Source organism: Nerophis lumbriciformis, linkage group LG13 (genome assembly GCF_033978685.3).
Source record: "Nerophis lumbriciformis linkage group LG13, RoL_Nlum_v2.1, whole genome shotgun sequence".
Lineage (NCBI taxonomy): Eukaryota > Metazoa > Chordata > Actinopteri > Syngnathiformes > Syngnathidae > Nerophis > Nerophis lumbriciformis.
In genome coordinates this window covers 37,052,040-37,069,962 of record NC_084560.2, presented here as the reverse complement: position 1 = coordinate 37,069,962, position 17,923 = coordinate 37,052,040, and the positions used below count along the sequence as shown (strand labels likewise).

General features: G+C 39.4%; 1 protein-coding gene across 1 annotated transcript in view; it reads right to left on the bottom strand.

The window, feature by feature from the left end:
* Positions 1–17,923, bottom strand: part of wdr3 (WD repeat domain 3) — a 34,796-nt gene that overhangs the window by 4,586 nt on the left and 12,287 nt on the right. The window contains exons 9-25 of the mRNA XM_061970878.2: positions 15,966–16,066; positions 14,060–14,152; positions 13,760–13,990; positions 13,603–13,696; positions 13,443–13,544; positions 13,280–13,362; positions 10,235–10,373; positions 10,098–10,154; positions 9,924–10,024; positions 5,540–5,651; positions 5,332–5,466; positions 5,210–5,260; positions 5,056–5,121; positions 4,451–4,543; positions 874–924; positions 753–796; positions 552–680 (exon numbers count right to left, since the gene is read on the bottom strand). Coding sequence (XP_061826862.2) covers positions 552–680; positions 753–796; positions 874–924; positions 4,451–4,543; positions 5,056–5,121; positions 5,210–5,260; positions 5,332–5,466; positions 5,540–5,651; positions 9,924–10,024; positions 10,098–10,154; positions 10,235–10,373; positions 13,280–13,362; positions 13,443–13,544; positions 13,603–13,696; positions 13,760–13,990; positions 14,060–14,152; positions 15,966–16,066 — 1,682 coding nt within the window. The remainder of the gene's footprint in view (positions 1–551; positions 681–752; positions 797–873; positions 925–4,450; positions 4,544–5,055; positions 5,122–5,209; positions 5,261–5,331; positions 5,467–5,539; positions 5,652–9,923; positions 10,025–10,097; positions 10,155–10,234; positions 10,374–13,279; positions 13,363–13,442; positions 13,545–13,602; positions 13,697–13,759; positions 13,991–14,059; positions 14,153–15,965; positions 16,067–17,923) is intronic.

The following is a 17,923-nucleotide window of genomic DNA, read 5'->3' as shown; positions in this document are numbered from 1 at the left end:
TTACTCTTTCACTTTCTATTCCGTCTATTTGTATTTGTGTTTGACTTTCTCTTCTACTGTCACCAAATAGCATTATTTTAGTTTTACTGAGATTCAACGATAGTCTGTTTTTGTCAAACCATCTTTTTAATTTGTTCATTTCTTCTGTTGTTATTTGTATTATCTTCTGTGTTCTCTCCTGAACAAAACGCTGTTGTATCATCCGCAAATAATACTAACTTTAAATCTTTTGTAACTGTGAAGACTATTGTGAAGACTTTGAAACCGAAATACCACAGTATTCGCATAACCGTTACACTAAATACAAAACAAAAATAGACAGTTTGTTATTTCAAATTCAACCCAAAGAGCTAAAAGTGATAAAAAAATGTTTAAAAATTAGACGTAAGGTTATTAGCTGATCTCCATCAGCTCCCAGTTTGTGTTTTCTGGTGTGTACTCTTTCGTCACAGTAAACCAGGGTTATGTAACTTATGTTCACACCTTCAGGCTGACGAGCAATGCTAGCACCACCTTGTGGGTGGAAGCACCGTGTCTTTCAGGAAACTCACTTGAGCAGGAAGAAGAGGCAGCGACACACCAGCTCCACGTCCAGGCCTTGCCGGATGAATCCGTCGAAAAGTGCCAACAGCTCGGGAACGTACGAGAACGGCAGGACCAGCAGGGAAACCTCCAGCTCGCTAACATAGCATCGCAAGGTTAAGGGGAGCGGGAGGGGCAACGGACATGTGACCTAAGAGGCTACGTCTCACCTGGACCGGACCTTCTTGATGACGTCCAGGACATAGCGAGACGGCTGGAAGAGGAACACACAGCGAATATTCGTGAGTGGAATACATAAAAAAAAAATTGGAGTGCTTATGTGGTGCTTACTGAAATGTTTCCAAAGGCCACAAGGATGGAATTGGGCTCAGGGGGCGCCAGCTGCAAGACAAGGTCATGTTAATTATTACCATCATGGAGGTACACCTTCCATGAGCAAAAACAATAATGCTCAGGTTTATTCAAGATAGGACCTGTGCCTAATGTTTTGGCTGCCTTATGTATACGAGCTGGTGTAAATCACTGCCGTCTAAACTGCAGCAAGACATCACAAATTTAACAAGAAGACAGGCTCGCGGCGTGTTTTTGCCTATATTTAGTAGGAGTGTCAAAAAAATGAATGAATCGCGATTCTTATTTGTAACGATTCTTAATCAGTTAAAAAAAATCCAAAATCAATTAAAAAAAAAAAAGTTTTTCTATCTGTCTAGTCCAGTCACTCAGACAAATCATATTGTTGATGTAGATCAGGGGTGTCAAACTTTTTGAGGGCCACACCGAAGTCATGGCTGCCATTAGAGGGCCGCTTATAACAGTAATTAATTAATGAATTTGCCTATTTTACTTTTTTTTTTTATGTACAATGTAAAAAAAAAATCTGTGGATTTTACCGCTGTTGATTATGGAAAAAAATGGCAGCTTAGTTGCCAGACTTTTACTGTAAAATATATGAAGTTTTTTTTAATTATTATTTTTTACAACATATTACTGTAAATAGAAAACATTTTTTTATTTTATTTTGGCAACTTACCTGCCAGTTTTTTAACCATAATAAAATGTGGTATCGTTATTCCATTTACAGTAACACACCGTAAAAACATCAACCATGGATTTTACGGTAAAACAAAACAAAACAAAACTGACAGCTCAGTCGACAGAATTTTACTGTAAAAAAAACAAACCTTGGTTGTTTTTTTCGACTTACAGTAACATGCTGTAAAAAAAACCTCTGTAAATTTTACAGTAAAATCTATTGGTCACTTTTATAGTGTACAATTTGATGGATAACTTGCTTTGCAATCATAAGTTAAGCAGATATTTAAGTATTTATTAGAATTTTTAATAAAACAATTTAGATTTTATTGACACAAATTATTTCCAGGCTTTTGCGGGCCATATAAAATGAGAGGGATATATGTCTATACAAATATATATATATATATATATATATATATATATATACACACACACCAAACATTATATATATATTAGCGATGTCCGATAATGGCTTTTTTGCCGATATCCGATATTCCCCAACTCTTATTTACCGATTCCGATATCAACCGATACCGATATATACAGTCGTGGAATTAACACATTATTATGCCTAATTTTGTTGTGATGCCCTGCTGGATGCATTAAACAATGTAACTTTACCATGAATTGATTAACGTGGACCACGACTTAAACAAGTTGAAAAACTTATTGGGGTGTTACCATTTAGTGGTCAATTGTACGGAATATGTACTGTACTGTGCAATCTACTAATACAAGTTTCAATCAATCAATCAAAAACAAGGTTTTCCAAAATAAGAGAACAACTTCAACTCCAGTTATGGAAAAAAGTGCCAACATGGCACTGCCATATTTATTATTGCATTTTTTTTTTTTTAACATGCCTCAAAACAGCAGCTTGGAATTTGGGACATGCTCTCATTAACTTGAGATAATTCTGATACCCACTACAACTATGGGAAATACTATACTTTGACTTTCACAAAGTGCTTTTTTTTTTTTTTTTTTTAAACATGCCTCAAAACAACAGGGGGGGGGGGGGGGGGTTGTATATTGTAGCGTCCCGGAAGCGTTAGTGCTGCAAGGGGTTCTGGGTATTTGTTCTGCTGTCTTTATGTTGTGTTACGGTGCGGATGTTCTCCCGAAATGTGTTTGTCATTCTTGTTTGGTGTGGGTTCACAGTGTGCCGCATATTTGTAACAGTGTTGAAGTTGTTTATACGGCCACCCTCAGTGTGACCTGTATGGCTATTGATCAAGTATGCATTGCATTCACTTTTGTGTGCGTAAAAGCCACATATATTATGTGACTGGGCCGGCACGCTGTTTGTATGGAGGAAAAGCGGACGTGACGACAGGTTGTTGAGGACGCTAAAGACAGTGCCTTTAAGACACGCCCTGATGTCCGGGTGGAAATCGGGAGAATGGTTGCCCCGGGAGATTTTTGGGAGGGACACTGAAATTCGGGAGTCTCCCGGGAAAATCGGGAGGTTGAAACCGATACCGATAATTTCCGATATTACATTTTAAAGCATTTATCGGCCGATAATATTGGCAGGCCGATATTATCGGACATCTCTAATATATATATATATTAGGGCTGCAACAACTAATCGATTAAATCGATTATCAAAATAGTTGGCGATTAATTTAGTCATCGATTCGTTGGAACTATGCTATGCGCGGAGGCTTTTAAAAAACATTTTTTTAATAAACCTTTATTTATAAACTGCAACATTTACAAACAGCTGAGAAACAATAATCAAAATAAGTACAAAAACAGTACAAAACAGTTCCAGGGCGGCGCTGAGGCTACGTCTCATGAGGTGGAGGTAAGCCAGCCAATGATGTGTCATGTGCAGCTCACGTGACGACGCTGTCTCCTTTGCGGAAACATTCGAAAAATGGCGCAGGAAAACAGTACAGATAGTTTAGCGGAGAAACATCTTGAGGTCATTGCTTCAATGGAGAAAAGTGTACGACCTAAGTCGTCAAAAGTGTGGGTACACTTCACTTTAAAGACTTCAAAGAAGAGCGTTTCCTGCAAAATAGCACGGAAGTACAACATTGCTTCAGGAGCACCTGAAAAGGAAACATGTTGGAGCCATGGATGAAGGGAAGAACTCACAGTACATAACTTTTTAAGTCCATAGTGGCAACAAGCATTCATGAGTTCAGCGTTTTTGTGAGTAACGTTAACGTTATGCCTTTGTTGCAACGCGGGGCTGATAATGTGTCTCCGGCACATTTGACTCCGTTTTGAGAGAGAAAACGCACGGTTACCAATTTCGAAATAAACATAACGGACAGAAATATCTCAGGTTGGTTTCATAATGGATCAATGTAGCCTGGCCCGATAAAGCTATATAAATATATTTAGATTTGAGTGACGCTTTAGTGTAACAAAACGTTATGAAGGTGCTGGAATATTTCATGCTATTATTCAGAGGCAGCCTAAAATTAATCCTTTATTATTCACAACAGAAACGTGCACAATATCTGATTCAGTTCTGATCTGATGAGTTACATTTCTGTGTTATTATTGGTGTATGCTGCACCCCCAATGTGCAGAACATGGTGCCAGTATGCTGTTTTTTTCAATAAAATACTGGAAAGGATAGAAATGTAGTTTGTCTCTTTTATCCGATTATTAATCGATTAATCGAAGTAATAATCGACAAATGAATCGTTAGTTGCAGCCCTTATATATATATATATAGACACACACACACATATATATAGTTAGTTAGTGTTTTTTTTTAGCTTAAAGCGGCCCCCCAAGTTTGTACACCTGTGGTGTAAATATTAGAAAGAGACAAGTGTGTGAACACCCACTAAATGAACCCTGGTGTACCTAATGAAGTGGCCAGTAAGCAACATGACAGCATTCCCACCTCTTTTCCAGCACGCTCACAAGCATATTTATGTTCCTCCATCTTCCTGTTCTCCTGCCTGAGGAGCTCCAGAGCCTCCATGATGCGCTCAGCCTGACACACACAAACACACGTTAGATAGCCTTCATCTCGGAGCTAATAGTGCACGGTGCTAGCTAAAGAGCTAACTAAAGTGCTAGCTAAGGTTTTAGCTAAAGTGCTGGCTAAATTTTGGCTAAAGTGAAGGCTAAAGTGCTGGCTAAATTTTGACTCAAGTGAAGGCAAAATTGCTGGCTATAGTACTGACTAACTTTCTGGCTAAAGTGAAGGCTAAAGTGCTGGCTAAATTCTGGCTAAAGTGAAGGCCATAGTTAAGGGTAAAGTGCTGGCTAAATTCTGGCTAAAGTGAAGGCCAAAGTGCTGGCTAAAGTGCTGGCTAAAGTGCTGGCTAAAGTGAAGGCTCAAGTGAAGGCTCAAGTGAAGGCTCAAGTGAAGGCTAAAATGAAGGCTCAAGTGCTGGCTAAAATGAAGGCTAAAGTGCTGGCTAAAGTGAAGGCTCAAGTGCTGGCTAAAATGAAGGCTAAAGTGCTGGCTAAAGTGCTAGCCACAGATGGAAGTCAACGTACAGCTTTCACCGTCTCCACGGTCTTTTTGGCGGCCGGTGCGGCCTCGCCTTGGGCCTCTCCAGGTACCTGCGGGACCAGCATGGAGACAGGTGATTGGCTAAGGAATCGATGCGGCTGCTGGGTTGTGGGTCAGGAAGAGGACGACGTCACTCACCACCGGAGCGTCTCCTTTGGCCAAGCTCTCCTCGAACTCGGCTTCTCGAGCCTGTGAAATAAAAAAACATTGCAGAGGAAGGCTCGAATAAAAGATGGCGCCACGGTCCTCTTTCTGCTCACAATCTCTCTCTCCTCCTCCAGGATGATGGGCTCCCGCGTCCTCTCCCACAGGCGCAGGGACTTGTCATGTGAGGAGGAGACAAGATGGTCGCCATTGGGGCTGATGCTCAGACACCACACCTCGCGATGGTGACCCTTGGAGGGGGAAGAAGAGGATTTAAGAATCCCGACCTTGAGCTCCAATCTTTCAGCTGTTGCAGAGACTGACCTCTAAGGTCTGGATGTGTTCAAACTTGTCGGCGTCCCACTGTTTAATCTTCTTGTCCTTACCCGCTGTGAAGAACAAGTGTGTCTTGGGGACGAACTGGAGGAACATGACGCTGCAGAGCGGGGACATACGGGAAGTTAGTCCTTATCACAGGGGTATCTGAAGTGTGGCCCGGGGGCCATTTGCAGACCGAAGCTAATGTTTCAAAGGCCCATGGCACATTCTAAAAATGCTAATAAAAAACAGCGGAATAAAAGAGCAAACAGATTAATGGTAAAAAGAAAAAGTTGCAATGTTAACTCTAATAACACTAAGTTGGCATGCAGGCTGTTTTTTCTTTAAAACTCAATGTTATAAATTATTGACCTATATAGGCTCCAATTATTTCACATAAAATATTCCACTTTGAAACATTTTTTGGGAAGAATATTGCATATTTTGTGTGTTTGCGATAGAAACTAGATTTCTTTGACAAAAAGGGCTAAAAACCCAACCAAAAACATACAAAAAAACCGATCTAGAGATTTAAGTGTTGATAGTAAAAAAGTAGTAAGAAAAAGATTTATGACTTATTTTAACACTTTAATGAGTGGGGGGCCCTTTAGGGTCCCCAACAATTTTAGTGGAATATTTTTTTTTCAAAAGAAACTAATTCCTCAAATAATAATGAATTAAAATCAAAAGACAAAAAACTAATAATCGACGGTCAAATTTGAAGTTGATCTAGAGATTTAAGTGTTGAAAGTAAAATTGCATATTTTGTGTGTTTGCCATAAAACATTTTTTTTTTAACAAAACAAAAACCCAACCAAAAATATAAAAAAAATCAATCTGGAGATTAAAGTGTTGAAAGTAAAAAAGTAAATGATAAATAAATGATAAATGGGTTGTACTTGTATAGCGCTTTTCTACCTTCAAGGTACGGTACTCAAAGCGCTTTGACACTACTTCCACATTTACCCATTCACACACACATTCACACACTGATGGAGGGAGCTGCCATGCAAGGCGCTAACCAGCACCCATCAGGAGCAAGGGTGAAGTGTCTTGCTCAGGACACAACGGACATGACGAGGTTGGTACTAGGTGGGGATTGAACCAGGGACCCTCGGGTCGCGCACGGCCATTCTTCCACTGCGCCACGCCGTAGTACGAAAAAATTTACAATTTATTTTGGGTACCCAATCATTTTTGTGGAATATTGAAAAAAGAAAGAAAAAGAAACAGCCATTCCTAAAAATAAAAAAATAAAATAATTAAAATCAAAAGACCAAAAAAATGTATAATCGACGGTTAAATTTGAACTTGATCTAGAGATTTAAGGGTTGAAAGTAAAAAAAAAAAAAAAAAAAAAAAAAGAGTTATTTTTAACACAAGTGGGGCCCTTTTGAATCCCCAATAATTTTAGTGGGGTTTAAAAAACACTAAGTGCTCAAAAAAATAAAAATTAATCAAAATCAATGTTATTATGAATTATTGACCTATTTAAGCCTACAATTACTTCACATCAAATATTACACTTTGAAATACTATTTGAGAAAAATATTGCATAATTTGTGTGTTTGCCATAAAAAACATAGTTCTCTTTGACAAAAAACGCAAAAAACCCAACTAAAGACATAAGAAAATGTACTTTAAAAAATAATAATCGACGGATACATCTGAAGTTAATCAAGAGATTTTAGTGTAAAAAGTAAAAAAGTAGTAAGAAAATAAATCGTATGACTTATTTTAGCACTTTAGTAGGGCCCTTTTGGGTCCCCAAAAAATTTAAGTGGGATCTTTAAAAAAACAAAAAAAGCTGTTCCTCAAAAAATAATACATTCAAATCAAGAAATAAAAACTTTTAATCCACACTTAGATCTGAAGTTGATCTAGAGATTTAAGTGTTGAAAAGTTATTTTTAAACACGAGTGGGACCCTTTTGAATTCTCAAGAATTTTTGAGGGATTTTTAAAAAAAACTGTCATTGCTCAAAAAATAATAATGAATCAATATCAATATTTTTTTATTAATTACTGATCTATTTCAGGCACCACTTATTTCACATCAAATATTACACTTACATATTTTGGGGTAAAAATATTGCATATTTTGTGTGTTTGCCATAAAAAACTAAAGTTTTCTTTGACAAAAAAAAACCCGAACTAAAATCATAAAAAAATAATTAATAAAATAATAATTGACAAGTAGATCTGAAATTAACCTAGAGATTTAAGTATTAAAGTAAAAAAAAAAACTAAGTTTTTTTTTAATTAATTTTTTTTTTACAAAAAGGGCCTAAATCACACAAACAAATACTAATAAAAAGGTTTAGTGTAGTAGCTGGAGCCTTAAATAGGTAAATAATTCATAACAACATTGATTTTGATTCATTATTATTTTTTGAGCAATACAAGTTTAAAAAAAAAATCATACTAGAATTCTTGGGGTTCTAAAATGGCCCCTCCCAAAAAAGTGTTAGAAATAAATCATACTTTTTTTAAATTACTTTCAACACTTATCATGAGTCGCTAGACCAGGGGTCTGCAAAATGCGGCTCCAATTTCTTCACATCAAATATTCTACTTTGAAAATTTATTTGAGGAAAAATATTGCATAATTTGTGTATTTGCCATAAAGACAACATTTTCTTTGACAAAAAGGGCATAAAACAACAACAAAAAACTGTTAAAAAGTATTAAAACTTAAAATTGATGGATAGAGCTGAAGTTAATCTAGAGACTTAAGTGATGAAAGTAAAAAGAAAACAAAAAACAATTGTATAATTTATTTAAAACAAAAAATGTTGTGGGGCCCTTTTGGATTCCCAAGAATTTAAGTGGGACAGTTTTTTATATTACCAAAAACTGGAGATTAAAGTGTTGAAAGGGACAGTTTTTCATATTATAAAAAACTGTCATTGCTTAAAAAAAAATAATGAATCAAAATCTACGTTGTTATGAATTATTTAACTATTTAAGGCTCCAATTATATATATATATTATATATATATATGTATATATATATATATATATATTATGGCTATCAAATAATTAATATAAATGGATATTAAGAGTATGTGAAAGTTGGAGTCCTACCTTGTTTACTTTCTTAAAGTTTTGTAATCAATCAGAAATATCAAGCAGCTAAAATGCGCCAAACGTGGATAAGTGTGGAGATAGTGTTTTAAATTTTTCCCATCATGCTACGCAATGGATTTCAATGGGTGTAATTCTGAATTTTCTTTATGGTGCATGGACGTTTTTTCACAATATCCGCAACTTGTGTTATATTGTGTCATGTGTGACAATGTTTTTTTGTTACACCATGACTAGGGAAGGTTGTTTGCATTGGGTCACATAAGTAAAATGCTGCGCCTGGTCACAACCATAGCACGATAAGTGGTCATGGACTTGAATTACTCATAGTGTCAACAAAATAGTGACAAAACAGTAGCATATAAAATTGACTTTAAAAAATGAATTGAAATCTCCCTGCGGCCAGATTTCTTATCAAAACTTATGACGTCTCATAGGCCAAAATGGAGCCGCCGGCCCGCGGGCCATGGATTGGACACCTCTGATCTAGGGATTTACTGTAATAATAGTATAGGACTTATTTTTTATATTTTTATGACTGAGACCCTTTTGGGATTGTGGGAGCAAACTTGAGGGGAGCACTAAAGGTTAAAAAATATATACCATATTTTTCGGACTATAAGTCGCAGTTTTTTTCATAGTTTGGCCTGGGGTGCGACTTATACTCAGGAGCGATTTATGTGTGAAATTATTAACACATTACCGTAAAATATCAAATAATATTATTTAGCTCATTCACGTAAGAAATTAGACGTATAAGATTTCATGGGATTTAGCGATTAGGAGTGACAGATTGTTTGGTAAACGTATAGCATGTTCTATATGTTATAGTTATTTGAATGACTCTTACCATAATATGTTACGTTAACATACCAGGCATGTTCTCAGTTGGTTATTTATGCCTCATATAACGTACACTTATTCAGCCTGTTGTTCACTATCCTTCATTTATTTTAAATTGCCTTTCAAATGTCTATTCTTGGTGTTGGCTTTTATCAAATACATTTCCCCAAGAAATGCGACTTACACTCCAGTGCGACTTATATATGTTTTTTTCCTTCTTTATTATGCATTTTCGGCCGGTGCAACTTATAATCCGGAGCGATTTATACTCCGAAAAATACGGTATATATTGTATTGGTCTGGATAACGTAAAGTAGCAAAATGGCCCCCGCATGCTTGAATTTTTCAGTGTGCGGCCCTCAGTGCAAAACGTTTGGACACCCCTGTTTTTTAATCAATGCCGAAGAAGAAGAAGGAGGAGGAGGAAAAATGGCGGGGGGAGACCAAGCGAGGCTTCTTACCTGTCATCGTGTGCAAACATGGAGCGGTGACAGTCGCCAAAGTCCAAACCCCAGATCTTCACGTTTCGATCTGCGGAGCCGGTGGCGATCAGCGTGCTGTCCTGAAACCAGAAAGTACCTACGAGTGTCAAACGTACTCCATACGTGAGGTACACATACTCCAACTCCACTCACGTGTGAGATGTCCAGACAAAGCACGGGCAGCTTGTGGCCGTACAGCGACAGGAAGAACTGCAAAGCCCGGATGGCGACGTTTAATATTAACAGGTAATGCTAACGTTTAATGCTAATGAATGTGCAGAAGTGTTTACCCTCAGCATGTCGCTGTAGAAGACTTTGACGGTGCAGTCTAGCAAAGAGACGGCTAGAAGCTTGTGGTTGGGAGAGAACTTCACGCATAGGACGTCCTCCTCCAGCTGTAACGTGCGAGTGTGTTTCAACGTCAGCCTCCTGAAACAAACACAAACACACACACACGCACACACACACACACACACACACACACACAAACACACACACACGTCAACTAACGCGTAGAATGGCACGGAGTACATTTGTACGTGCGTCTGCAAAAAAAACCTATCAAAACAGTGTAATACTCATGCTAACTGCTTGTCAGTGTTTCCAATAGTTTTAGCCGCCCACCACATATTACAAAGAATTATAATGACATACATACATATATCGTAAATTCCGGACTACCTTTTTCTTGTACTTTGAACCCTGCGACTTATAAGATTGTGCAGCTAATTTATGGATTTTTCTTTGCTGACGGCCATAATAAAAACTTTTTTCTTTTTTTTAAATAAGCAAATACACTAAGAATCTGTTTTATTGTTTGTGATATGGCGCCATCTTTTGGACGAGTTCACTCCCTGCAGGTGCTGCAGTGTCCTTCCATTTACCGGTAGTGCTTTCAACAGGAAAGCCGTCCATAGCGTTTTTACTCGTATGGATTCTTTATTCATTTCTCAAAGCAACGTTTGTAAGTTTTACAATATAACTAAAACAATTCTTACTTACTAAACCGTCCCATGTGTGATGTCTGTAGGAGTGTTTTCATGCATATTTGTACGTGTTATTGTAATGTAATCAAACTAGCGTCGTTAGCATTAGCTAATATGCTAACACGTTTACGAGTGTCTGTGTTAGCATATTAACTTACAATGGCATTATTTTTGTATTGTTTCAGTTTCACACATTCCTCAGTAAATTCACCAAAACGTCACTGTGGAGTTATTGAGTCTGTTTATCTGATTGGAAAGCGAGCTTCCACAGCTAGTGGGTCCATGATGATGACTTCTGTTTTGTTTGTTCAGCCGTTTTACAGGCACCGTTTGGAAACAATTAAGGTATGATGAACATTTACAGAATCTTTCTGTGGAAATAACTAATTTCACATCATATATATCTGCGGCTTATAGTCCGGTGCGGGTAATTTATGGGAAAAACATGTTTTCTTCTAAAATTTAGTGGGTCCGGCTTATATATACCGTATTTTCCGCACTATAAGGCGCACCGGATTATTAGCCGCACCTTCTAAGAATTACATATTTCATAATTTTGTCCACCAATAAGCCGCCCCGGACTATAAGCCGCGCCTACGCTGCGTTAAAGTGAATGTCAAAAAAACGCTGCGCTAAAGTGAATGTCAAAAAAACAGTCAGATAGTTCAGTCAAACTTTAATAATATATTGAAAACCAGCGTTCTAACAACTCTGTCCCAAAATGTACGCAAATGTGCAATCACAAACATAGTAAAATTCAAAATGGTGTAGAGCAATAAATAGCAACATAATGTTGCTCGAACGTTAATGTCACAACACACAAAATAAACATAGCGCTCACCTTCTGAAGTTATTCTTCATTCGTAAATCCTTCGAATTCTTCGTCTTCGGTGTCCGAATTGAAAAGTTGCGCAAGCGTGGGATCCAAAAATGGCCGGCTCCGCCTCGTCGAAGTCATCGGATTCAGTGTCGCTGTTGTTGTGCAGCAGTTCTGTGAATCCTGCCTTCCGGAAAGCTCGGACCACAGTTGTGACCGAAACTATCTGCCCAGGCATTTACGATCCACTGGCAAATGTTGGCGTATGTCGATCGGCGCTATCTGCCCGTCTTAGTGAAGGTGTGTTCGCCTTCGGAGCTGTGTGAAAAAAGCCACCCGGCCTCTTCGCGTAAACTTCCCTTAACCACTCGCTCATCTTTTCTTCATCCATCCATCCCTTCGAGTTAGCTTTTATGATGACGCCGGCTGGAAAGGTCTCTTTTGGCAAGGTCTTCCTTTTGAATATCACCATGGGTGGAAGTTAGCATGGCAAGCTAGAACCACAGTGAAGGATGACTTCTCATTCCCTGTGGTGCGAATATTCACCGTACGTGCTCCCGTTCCACAGTGCGGTTACAGGAATATCAGTTGCTGTGAAATACGGTAGTAATCCGTGTGCGGATGGAGAGATTGCGTCTTTTTATGAACCGGATCCTTGTCCTTTGTAGGAGCCATTTTGTGGTCTTTACAGATGTAAACAGGAAATGAAACGTACGGTGATATCCGCGCGTTTTTTCTTCTTCTTCCGGGGGCGGGTGGTTGCTTAAAGCGCTTCCTGTTCTATGGGGGCGGGTGCTTTCCTTGGCGGTTGCTTGCGTAGAAGAAGAAGCGCTTCCTGTTCTACCGGGAAAAAAGATGGCGGCTGTTTACCGAAGTTGCGAGATCGAAACTTTATGAAAATTAATCGTAATAAAGCGCACCGGGTTATAAGGCGCACTGTTAGCTTTTGAGAAAATTTGTGGTTTTTAGGTGCGCCTTATAGTGCGGAAAATACGGTAATAATCAGACTCCACCTGGAGGAAGAAAAAAAAAGTTCCGCAAACTAACGACTTTTCGTGTCTTTCTCGCCATTTCCGGGTCTCAGCTGGATATCAAAGTTGACCAACTTCTCGTTTTATGTCCACAACCTTCTACAGTACAGGTGAGAGGCATGATTTATCATCTATATCTAACTTTCACCAACTCAGAGGCGATGCAGCAGCTCAATATGTCAATATAGCAGCGTCACAGCACCACTAAAAGTAGTTCTTTGAAGTTAATGCTTATATCAACAATATCACTAATACTTGGTTAATAGTCAGTTCACGACATCGAATCGGATTTTGTTGGGGGTTTTCAGATGTTTTCTTTTTTTTTTTTCTATAAAAGAGTTTTATTGTACTCCCATTAGCTGCATTGGTAGCCACCTCGTACTTGCCGTATTTTACGATTTAAAATGCATAAAAAAACATATATGTTTCCCTTAAAGACTAGTACATTGTTTTTAAAACTACCACAATAGTTCGTAGCTGAGTGATCGTATCAATACTTACTTCTGTCCACTCCCCTGACCTTTTATCAGCTCAAAGTCCCAGAACTTAACTGTCTTGTCTGCACCTCCGGTCACTATCCCCCTCTGCAAGGAAGCACAAGGAATTACAGGCCATAGAACTACATGTGAAGAGACGTAGAGTGGATGTAGAGTGTGTTGTCTACCTGGTCAGGGGCCAGGCACAGAGACCACAGGGCTCCGTCGTGGGCATCAACGGTCTCCAGGAGGCTTCCTGAGGCCAACTCAAAGATCTGCAGCTTCCCACTCTGAAGCAAGAACCGACAATGAAGTGGGAGCGCCACATGGGCGTACAGTAGGACGTACCTTGGAGCCCAGGATGATCTGTCGGTCTCCGGGCACAAAGAGAGAGCAGAGGGCGTATTCACAGGCCATGGTGCGGATCACTTGCAGGGTGGGTCTGTAACACCAGACTAGGTTAGACTGCAAACAAAGTGTTCCCGGCAACTCTGCAAAGCCGCACCTGTTCCACACTTTGACCGTGTCGCCCGACGCCGACAGGATGGCCAGGTTGTCCGAGCTGAAGGACAGCGTCCGGGCGTCGGTGCGATGGCCGCCCAGGGTGAGGCGCGCCGTTTTGTTGGCCGCCGGGGTCTTATCCGAAGTCTTCAGGCTGTAGGTCTCGATGGTGTTGTTCTGCAGCAGCAGCGCCACCTTCAGCTCGCCGCCGCCACACGTCAGGCAGTCCACCGAGCTGACGACACGGAGAGAAATACGTGAGCACTGCTTCAAAGTGTTCCGACGGCAAAACACTTCATCACACCTGATCTTGGCCGACGCCTTGATGTTGCTCAATCGGACGATCTCGTCCTTCAGCGTCTTCTCCACAACTGGATCCCCACCTTCACCCGGCGTTCTGTAGGAACACATCATCAAGCACAATATAGTCAGGAGTGTCCAAACTTTTTGACTTGGGCGCCGCATCGGGCTAAAAATTTGGCCAGGGGCCGAAAGTCAAGTGCATGTAAAGTAACTAATATATCTATATACTATATATATATATATAATATATATACATACACACACTTTATATTAATACAATGGATGTATAGTTAATACCAGAATTTGCAAGTCCGGTAGGAATTGCGTGTGAATGCTCTATGTGCGCAAACCGCCGATACACGTGAGTGGAAGTGAAATGCTTGAATGTCCAGAGTGAGTGGAGTGTGTGAACGTTGGAACGGTTCGAATCGGTTGGGAAATGTGGGATATGGAGAGGTTTGTAAATTGCTCATTTATTTTCAATGCGGGGAAATTCCTGGTAAACAGGGAATTTTCGGAACCGGGAAACCTGCTGTCTTGAATGTCCAGGGTGAGTGGAGTGTGTGGATGTTGGAACGGTTCAAATCGAGTGAGAAATGTGGGATATGCAGATACAAGCAGACATGCAGAGTGTTTACTTGTGTGTGATATCATGTGCGATACAAGCAGTCCTGCAGCGTGTTTACTTGTGTGACATCATGTCCGATATAAGCAGGCTTGCAGAGTGTTTACTTGTGTATGATATCATGTGCGATGCAAGCAGTCGCGCAGCCTGTCTACTTGTGTGTGATATCATGTGCGATACGAGCAGTCCTGCAGCCTGTTTACTTGTGTGTGACAACATGTGCGATATGAACAGTCCTGCGGCCTGTTTACTTGTGTGTGATACCATGTGCGATAGCAGTCATGCAGCCTGTTTACTTGGGAGTGATATCACATGCGATACAAACAGTGCTGCTGCGTGTTTACTTGTGTGATATCATGTGTGATATAAACAGTCCTGCATAATGTTTACTTGTGTGTGATATCAAGTGCGATACAAGCAGTCATGCAGCCTGTTTACTTATGTGTGATATCACGTGGTATACAAGCAGTCCTGTAGCCGGTTTACTTGTGTGTGATAAAAGCAGTCCTGCATCCTGTTTACTTGTGCGTGATACCATGTGCGATACAAGCAGTGCTGCAGCCTGTTTACTTGTGTGTGATAACATGTGCGATACAAGCAGTCCTGCATGGTGATTACTTGTGTGTGATACAAGCAGTCCTGCAGTGTGTTTACTTGTTTGTGATATCATGTGCAATACAAACAGACCTGCAGAGTGTTTCTTTGTGTGTGATATCATGTGCGATACAAGCGGTCCTGCAGCGTGTTTACTTGTGCAAAGCTGGACAAGGAGTTAACATCTAAATGTCCTTTAATAAGCACACAATCTATTTTATTTGACTTAAGTCGTTTAGAAAAAGGGAAACATGCTAGGCTGTAGGCTACTAGGAGCTAACAGCTACACAACAACTAAGCACACAATAGCACACAAGCTAGACCTACGTAAGAAGTGTCCTTCATTAAACAATGTTGACATTTCTCAATGTAAACAAGTATTAAATAACTATAGTTGTATATTACTTACACATACAAAGTAACCGAAGCGTATTAAAAAGTATTCAGTAACAAACGTGTCCGCGTCATTTAATTTACTGCATCATTAGCTTAACTTCATGACTGATTGTCATCAAAATTAATAAGCACTCCACTCCACTAATAAAGTATTTCTGATTCTGATTCAAATTTAAGACTGCATAAGTCCATTTCAGGTGTTCAATAATAAATAAGTTAGTGTTTTTCATAGTTACCATTGACTCATTTCACTTCAACATGTTCTAACGTTCTCCACTTCAAAATCTCTTACTTGGCCGCCGCCTTCTTTGCTTTCTTCAGCTTCTTGGCCATCTTCTCCTTGACTTCCTGCTCTGACAGCACCGTGAAGAGCTCCAGGATGGAGTCGTTGCCCTGACGAGTCAAAAAAACAAACAATGAGATGTTTGAGGCCCTCAGAGGAGTCATAAATCGGTTGCTGTGTGTTTTGGCTTCTGGTACTGGTAGGATGGAGAAGGTTTTCTCTACCTGAACATCTATCTAAAACAGGGGTGTTCAAACTTTTTTCCACTGAGGGAACGTGCACTGAAAAATTTCCTGTATCAAAACTAATACAATACATACATTTTTTTTAACCTTTAGGGGTCCCCTTAGGCTTGGCCCCAGGTACCCAAAAGAGTCTCAGTCATAAAATTGTTAAAAACAAATCATATTAGTATTATTTTATGTATATTTTTTATTTAAGGCACATGCACTAACCCCTGTTCCACCGTGCTGCCTTGTTTGAGGAATTAGTTTAAAAAAACAACATCCCACTAAAATTATTGGGATTTTTAACACTCGTTAAGTGACATTACTTAATCGCTAGCTGATAAGTAGAGCGCTAATCAATAGCTCATCAAATCAAATCAAATCAACTTTATTTATAAAGCACATTTAAAATTTACCACAGGGGTAGCCAAAGTGCTGTACAATGAGCAGGTTAAAAGATAAAACGAGTACCGAGCAAACACAACACAACACAAACAGAACATGATAAAAAATAAATAATTAAAATAGAATTAATAAAAACATAAAAACATAAAAACAGGATCACAGCAGGTGTATTATGGGGCGCCATTGCAGGATGGATATCACTCAGTGTTAAAAGCCATGGAATAAAAGTATGTTTTTAAGAGAGATTTAAAAACAGGAAGAGAGGAGGCTTGTCTAACACTCAGGGGTAGGTCGTTCCAGAGCTTGGGAGCAGCAACGGCGAAAGCTCTGTCACCTCTAAGCTTCAGCCTTGTGTCAGGGACCGTCAACAGCAGCTGATCGGCTGATCTTAAGGATCGGGTGGGGCAGTAAGGCTGAAGGAGGTCGGAGAGATAGGTTGGCGCGAGGTTGTTTAGACATTTAAAAACAAATAAAAGGAGTTTAAAATGTATTCGGTAACGCACAGGGAGCCAGTGAAGGGACGCTAAAATAGGGGTGATGTGCTCACGTCTGCGGGTCTGTGTTAGCAGACGAGCAGCAGAGTTCTGCACGAGCTGCAGGCGGGCGAGGGAGGCCTGGCTAATGCCAACATACAGGGCATTACAGTAATCAAGACGAGTCGAGATAAAAGCGTGGATTAATTTCTCAAGATCATGTCTTGATAGAAGCGGTTTCACTTTCGCTATTTGCCGTAATTGATAAAAGCTTTTTTGAACGACGCTGCTGATTTGTTTTTCGAATTTAAAATCTGAGTCAAACTTTACCCCCAGGTTTGTGACAGAGTCGCTGAGATACGGGGTCAGAGTGCCGAGGTCAACGTTGGGGGAGGGAGAGCGACTTGGACCGAACAACATAACTTCTGTTTTGTCTTCATTTAGGCTCAGGAAGTTAGCTGAAAGCCAGACATGTGTGTGGTCACATGATCAATAATTCAAGACAACATTGATTTTACTCATTGGGGCTTTACTCCTAGAAGTGTTAAAAATAAGTTATACATTATTTTTTTATTACTTTCAACGCTTAAATCTCTAGATCAACTTCAGATCTATGCATCAATTATCTTTTTTTTTTTTTTTAATAATTTTTTTTTTTTAATTCTTGTTTTTTTTGTCCTTTTTGTCAACAAAAACTTACTTTATTGTGGTATTTACACAAAAGTTTGCAATATTTTCCCCCAAAAATATTTCAAAGTGTAATATTTGATGTGAAGTAATTGGAGCCTTAAATAGGTCAATCATTATTTTTTTTGGAGGAATGACAGTTTTAAAAAATCCCCTCACTTATAAGTGTTGAAAA